At 36.2% G+C, this 8,066-nt stretch overlaps 1 protein-coding gene across 4 annotated transcripts in view; it reads left to right on the forward strand.

Moving 5' to 3' along the window:
* LOC110465306 overlaps positions 1-7,763 on the forward strand; it is a 16,598-nt gene extending 8,835 nt beyond the window's left edge. The window contains exons 1-3 of one of the 4 annotated variants that reach the window (XM_021521025.1): positions 2,756-2,851; positions 4,089-4,337; positions 4,875-7,763. In XM_021521025.1, coding sequence (XP_021376700.1) covers positions 4,200-4,337; positions 4,875-5,666 — 930 coding nt within the window. In that variant the 5' untranslated portion in view covers positions 2,756-2,851; positions 4,089-4,199 and the 3' untranslated portion in view covers positions 5,667-7,763. Of the gene's footprint in view, positions 1-2,755; positions 2,911-2,970; positions 3,041-4,088; positions 4,338-4,874 lie in introns of those variants that run through there. The other 3 variants (XM_021521024.1, XM_021521026.1, XM_021521023.1) reach the window with 3 other exon arrangements.
* The last annotated feature ends 303 nt before the right edge of the window (positions 7,764-8,066 follow it).

Below are 8,066 nucleotides of genomic sequence, written 5' to 3' on the forward strand. Positions count from 1 at the left end.
TACTGTACCGACACACAAAGTCTACTTACTGTATCGACACACAGAGTCTACTTACTGTACCGACACACAAAGTCTACTTACTGTATCGACACACAGAGTCTACTTACTGTACCGACACACAAAGTCTACTTACTGTATCGACACACAGAGTCTACTTACTGTACCGACACACAAAGTCTACTTACTGTATCGACACACAGAGTCTACTTACTGTACCGACACACAAAGTCTACTTACTGTATCGACACACAGAGTCTACTTACTGTACCGACACACAAAGTCTACTTACTGTATCGACACACAGAGTCTACTTACTGTACCGACACACAAAGTCTACTTACTGTACCGACACACAAAGTCTACTTACTGTATCGACACACAGAGTCTACTTACTGTACCGACACACAAAGTCTACTTACTGTATCGACACACAGAGTCTACTTACTGTACCGACACACAAAGTCTACTTACTGTATCGACACACAGAGTCTACTTACTGTACCGACACACAAAGTCTACTTACTGTATCGACACACAGAGTCTACTTACTGTACCGACACACAAAGTCTACTTACTGTATCGACACACAGAGTCTACTTACTGTACCGACACACAAAGTCTACTTACTGTATCGACACACAGAGTCTACTTACTGTACCGACACACAAAGTCTACTTACTGTATCGACACACAGAGTCTACTTACTGTACCGACACACAAAGTCTACTTACTGTATCGACACACAGAGTCTACTTACTGTACCGACACACAAAGTCTACTTACTGTATCGACACACAGAGTCTACTTACTGTACCGACACACAAAGTCTACTTACTGTACCGACACACAAAGTCTACTTACTGTATCGACACACAGAGTCTACTTACTGTATCGACACACAAAGTCTACTTACTGTATCGACACACAGAGTCTACTTACTGTACCGACACACAAAGTCTACTTACTGTATCGACACACAGAGTCTACTTACTGTACCGACACACAAAGTCTACTTACTGTATCGACACACAGAGTCTACTTACTGTACCGACACACAAAGTCTACTTACTGTATCGACACACAGAGTCTACTTACTGTACCGACACACAAAGTCTACTTACTGTATCGACACACAGAGTCTACTTACTGTACCGACACACAAAGTCTACTTACTGTATCGACACACAGAGTCTACTTACTGTACCGACACACAAAGTCTACTTACTGTATCGACACACAGAGTCTACTTACTGTACCGACACACAAAGTCTACTTACTGTATCGACACACAGAGTCTACTTACTGTACCGACACACAAAGTCTACTTACTGTATCGACACACAGAGTCTACTTACTGTACCGACACACAAAGTCTACTTACTGTACCGACACACAGAGTCTACTTACTGTACCGACACACAAAGTCTACTTACTGTATCGACACACAGAGTCTACTTACTGTACCGACACACAAAGTCTACTTACTGTATCGACACACAGAGTCTACTTACTGTACCGACACACAAAGTCTACTTACTGTATCGACACACAGAGTCTACTTACTGTACCGACACACAAAGTCTACTTACTGTATCGACACACAGAGTCTACTTACTGTACCGACACACAAAGTCTACTTACTGTATCGACACACAGAGTCTACTTACTGTACCGACACACAAAGTCTACTTACTGTATCGACACACAGAGTCTACTTACTGTACCGACACACAAAGTCTACTTACTGTATCGACACACAGAGTCTACTTACTGTACCGACACACAAAGTCTACTTACTGTATCGACACACAGAGTCTACTTACTGTATCGACACACAAAATACACTTACTTTACCGACACACAAAGTACACTTACTGTACCGACACACAAAGTACACTTACTGTACCGACACATAAAGTACACTTACTATACCGACACACAAAGTACACTTACTGTACCGACACACAAAGTACACTTACTGTACCGACACACAAAGTCTACTAACTGTATCGACACACAGAGTCTACTTACTGTACCGACACACAAAGTCTAAAGACGGCCAAGCGACACACAAAATCTAAAGACGGCCAACCGACACACAAAGTCTATTTACGGTACCGACATACAAAACAAATAGGAAAGTTAGAGCAGTGAGCTTTAATATTAGTTAGCGATTTACCTTTCAATTATTTGCCTTTTAAAATCGTTCAATTCCCTTTAAACGTGACACAATTTCTTACTTATATAGAATACGTTCCATTGAAATTTTATAAATCCAGTATATAAACATGTACTACTGTTTAAGCTGATAGAGATATGATTATGATGGTTTTGTTAGCTTTATTAAGTAAAAAAAAACACCTGTATAAATAAGGTATACAACTGCTGTATCGTAAAATACTGTTTTTGTTGATGACCTCCTTGAATCCCCTCATCTTACACTGAAACCTTTTGAACACATCTAAAATGAAAGAAAAAAGTGTTATATATTAAATCATGATAGTCACAACTTCAATCAGACTTCCTGATTGACATTAAGGTACATTATTTGTAAGTTATCCTGAAAACTGTAAACATTTAATACATTTTGACTAAGTTCAATATTTGATGTTAAATTTGTTATGCATGTCTGTAACATTACCCTAGAACAAAGTCACAAACATTAGCGTTAAGCTAACAGTGCTGTCTACGAGCCAGAAAGGTAGATTGGTGATGTGTATTGACAAAACCAATCGATTTCTCGCTGGGCTCAGGTCTGTTGACTCTGGTAGATTACTGATCAATAACTACTCGACGGCCTCTACTCTATATATTGTTCCGCATGTGTTAGGTGACAACGACAAAATATAATGTGAGTTATATTTGGAATATGATTTTTTGAAGGTTCAACTACAGGTACTGACACTCAAGGTAGGCTAATTACCAATTAGTAATAAACATGTATCACGTACGACAGCTCTACAGTTGTTATGTGCTAGAAGATATGATAGAGTCAACAATAGCGCGAAAACGGATATATGTGTGTACGGGTAATGCATGTGTACGTGATAGTTTTGTTACGAAATATATTGCGAAGCATACATGCTTCTTATTGTGATGGTAAATGATGGTTTCTGGTGTTCGGGATGTATGATACAGATAATGAACAATAACTAACATTTCTACACGAAACGTGTACAGGCACGTTTACGTAATGTCATGGAAAATTCTTGTCAACAGTGTTGTTGCTATGACAACGTTTTGTGTTTGTTTCCTCTAGTGAATGGAATCTTACATTAGGTCTGCATTATCAGGGAGTATAATTATAAATATGGAGAAAATTAACCAAATCACTGAAATATGTCTGTTTATTCTTTGTTAACAAAGTACAGTGTATTTGTTTTCGCTCTTTGTATACATATGCATATATGGACGTGTCAGTGCTTGAACTCAGAAACACGTTTTTCGTAATTTTGTCTTAACATTAAAAAAATTCAGGTGACGAACTATTTTTATACCTCTTTAAGTAGGTAACCATACCTAGCGATTAAGCCTTGCTACATGTACATACTATACAAAATCTATATCAGGTGTACACACGGCCCCGAGTATACACAATATATGTACCTATATTTGGATAACAATTAGCTGTTAAAGAGAGAGTGAGACAAAACACGTGATCAGGCACATTTGACACGTGCTGTCTCGTAGCTGATTGGTTCTAACATAATTAGAAGTTACTGAACACAAAACGTAATTTTTGATTTAATAAAATTAAACTGATACATTGTCATTGATCGATTTGCATTATTGATCAATATAAAAGCATGGATTATGAAATTACATTTGTGCATGACCTTTCCAGACCCGGATAATTAAATGTACAGTGTATGTTGAATTTCATTCAGTCTTTTATATAGCTCACTGTTGTTGTAATACATTATTTAATGTCATGGGATTAAATCGAATGAATTATGGAATTACTGTACACTTGTTTGAATGTAATGAATATTGAAAAATACAATAACTACATTGCTTTGATGTCTCATCACCTGTGGATACTGAACAATTGAATCGCTTATATATATATATATATTTCATTTCTGCAGGAGGAAGACAACACAAGGGACTGCTGGTGGTAATTTGCCGACATCCAAGAATCACTAAGTGCCAAATTCAGCGATTATCATTTAGTGCCACAGATAACTTGTTTCTCAATCATGGAAGATCCGCGCGTGAAATTAGTGATTGACAGAAATTGGGAATTCCTACGACGTCATCTGGTTGTTACTGTCACCATGATTGACCGTCTGTACGAGGCCGGCATAATCAATGACTACACACGTCACTCGCTCATCGTAAGTTTACGTCACTTCCGATTATATTAACCTATAATTAATATACTGTAGGTTACAGAGATTGCACAGAAAAGATTCAAAACGAGTATATTTGTTGTATTCCGTTTTGATAAAACTATCTTAAGAGATTAGTGAGAATTCAGATACAATTGAAATGGGTTTGAGATTATTTCTATCGCACCTAAAAGACAACGATCCTCTTTGGCATATGTCTATTTGCTTTTGACTTAGCTAAAAAAGTTATTATGCATTACGAATTGGTAAGCCTTACAGCATTTTCACAATGTCTTTTTACTGCTGAATGTGTAAATTGAAAAATCTGTCTTCTCCATCCTGAACGTCTTATGTAACAGACAGAACATAATTAAGCCTTATGCTATGTTACATATTCGTTAGCCCCCTTCATTGTTGAATTACAGACATCCACACATTTACCATGCTAGTCCTTATAGTTGTTATGCACAGATAACCTTACCTTCGACCTTGTTAGTATTGTTGCATCAAAGAAACTTTAACTTTTTATATTGTATATTTCAGAAACAAACCGACCAAGCACAAATAGCCACGTTGCTAGGTGTATTGCGCAGTAGAAGCATGGAAGTGTTCCGAAAATTCGTCACTATCCTAAAGTTATGTAATGATGGATGGATTGCGGACTCTCTTTTGAACACACCGATCCAGGAAGCGTGGGGCAAAGGCCTCAGCAGGACCCACGGAATGGTGAAAACTATGCGGGAGTACGTCGACCTACCCATCTCTATGGATATTTCCAGATTAGCAGACGCGTACGTTGCTAAGACAGACGTGTTACCAGGCCTACAACACAGACGGGAAGTGGACCTCCTCACCGACAAATACGCAACCACTGCCCTTACCAGGCCTTACAGGTCAGATATGCAGCTCTCAACCTACCGTCCCTACGTACCGGCACCTCCAGCTAGGGTTAGCTCTCCCTATCTGTCGTCACACATATTACCCACTGAGTATCACCTTCCCTTGCGCAAATCCTTATCCTACTATGATAAGTACGCGTCAGATGATTTAGAGAGAGTTCCGCGTCACGTAGAAGAGGTCCATCGCGCCTTCGTGTCCCAGCGCCTGGGAGCTGATAAGGCTATGGCAGTCCTGAAACGGGAGGAGATCGATATGAAGACTGCTCTAGAAACCAACGTGAGAGACCAGGCAAAACTGTATCACAATCAGAGGCTGCTGTCCGAAATTGACCATCGACTTAAGCAGGTCGAGGTTGACGCCAGTCATTTGAACGTTAACTATATTGTAGATCCGGCCATCAGGACACCCTGGGCTTACAAAACCTACCGGTACTGAGACGTGCCTGTCGACTTCTCGGTATACTTGTTACGTGTGTATATCCGGTTGAGTTCTGATTTTGACTTTACAACGTAGTTTACAATAGAGGTCCGTGTACAATCCTAGTTTCGAAAATGTTCCCTAACGTAAGTAAACACTCTTCAACTTTTTTTCCATAGAAAGCATTTTTGGAGTTTAAAAACAAATCAGTTCAGGATTAAAAGAAATATTATCAATAAGTTATTATGGAAGTTAAGTTACGGAAGTAACTAACGTAAGGGAAAAGTCATGAAACTGGAGTCACGTTATTATCGTAACATACCGGGCATTTGACATGGTAAAAACGATCTGTTACATATAGGTTAACTCTTAACACTGTTGGTCTGTATAAATACAGATGTAGAAGGTAAACTTATTGGTAATTTGTTCACTAAACATTTCTCTATATCTATTTGTATATTGGGTTATATTATCGTAAGCATTTCCTCTTTGTTTAAGAACAACGTTAGGTGATTAATTTGTACCATGACATGTTAAAAATGAAATACTCTGAAAATGACAATTTTGTAATGATCAATATATATTGAATTACGTTCAAGAAACTTTGTTAGAGATCAATGTACAACATGTAACATATACTTTTTTTTTATTCCTAAGATATATTGGAATTCGATTTAATGTTATATGTTTTTATATACGTTACTCTTTAAATGTATCTGTATTTATATGAATGATTGGTATAAATTGTTACCAAATACGTTATAATATCTATATAGGTATGGAGCCTATAAATGTTCGCCACAACGGTATACATATTTTGTATCAATTAATTACGGTTAGATAGGAATTTCCGTCCGCAGTAAGCCATACATTGTATCAACAGTTCTGCATGCTCTATTTGTACAAATGCTATCAGTCTATCGTAATACCATTGTATAGAGTTATCTCCCTTGAAAGATTTCTGTTTATCAAAGTGCTATCGTAATATACGCTTCTATATAAATATAGTCTATGTCAGATTTTCTCCCTTGAAAGATTCTTATCATCGTTATTTTCTCGAACGAGATAATGCTGTTTTCATGATCTTTTTATCATTTAAAGTATCTCATTTCTTTAACTATTAACATAGTCCAGCTTAATATTCAATAATTATATTTTTGTAATTTAGAATTCTTTTCATTCGTTCCGTGTTTTTCATTTTAAACTGATGTGTTCATACAATGCCACATCAAAAGAAACGTTGTATTTGTAATACAATTGTTTTAAAATCATTGGAACTAACAACTAAAAAGTCAAATCGCAATATTAAGATAAAGGAATTACGACTATTATTTCATTATTTCAATGAAATGTGTATAATACATATACATGTGAATACATGTTATTATGAAACTAAAGATGAAAAACAAATTGTACCTTGACAAACGTAATATATTGAACAAAATCATCCCAAATATTAATGCGAACAGCACACCTTTTTCTATTGTTTCGATATAAATAATCTGCATCTAATGTGTTGTATAATTTGATATATTATTTAAAATTGTATAGATTTATAAGCAGGGCCCTTTTTTGACTAGCTATAAAAGTATAAGTAGCATGCTTTCAATCTACCTCAATCATCATGTAAACAGCCATCTTCTACCTAAAGTTTCACGTATAATCAAAAATACACAATGTATATCAAGGTGTTAGCGAAACTAAATTTCACCAAGTTAATAACGCCATCTTTAGCTAATATATTGTGAAAAGTAAAAAAAAAAAAAAAAAATGGAAGTCGTTATAAGATCTTTCAAATCAATTGCTGTAAATATAAAATTCTGATAAAAGAAATTATCATCAACCAGAAATGTCACATTGTTTTCCCGTTCGTGTGTATGAACACTTACCAAGAACAGAAGGGCAATGTTTGTGACATAAGAACGTGATTTCTCTTGATGAACATGAGTACAACGAAGAAAAATGACACCGGCGAAGCAGTTGTTCCCACTAAGATGTGAATATTAAAATATTACTGACTTGGCACAAATATCTATCGAAAATGGCATACATCTGCTTCTGTGCATTCCTACCTGGCATGCAGTTTTAGTTAATTATGCTTTTTTTTTTTTAAATATACAAGATAATGTTTGTTTTTTGTGTCTATTTGGTATATGATGAAACGAATCTTATATTGATGCTCATTTATCCATCAGTTCCTATTGTTCATAGCTCTAACATATCTAAAGACATTTGTTACTGTCCATACAACACACATCTTGTTATATTTTTCCTTGTATAAATAAAAATGTTCTCTATAAAAAATAGTTATGTGATTTTTCTCTTTGGAACACCGTTTTTCCGACCCCGATATATCTAGAAATTATCACTAGAAATATGAAACAAGGAAACATTTTAAAACAAATAAGTATATCGATA

Source organism: Mizuhopecten yessoensis, unplaced genomic scaffold, assembly GCF_002113885.1.
Source record: "Mizuhopecten yessoensis strain PY_sf001 unplaced genomic scaffold, ASM211388v2 scaffold11069, whole genome shotgun sequence".
Lineage (NCBI taxonomy): Eukaryota > Metazoa > Mollusca > Bivalvia > Pectinida > Pectinidae > Mizuhopecten > Mizuhopecten yessoensis.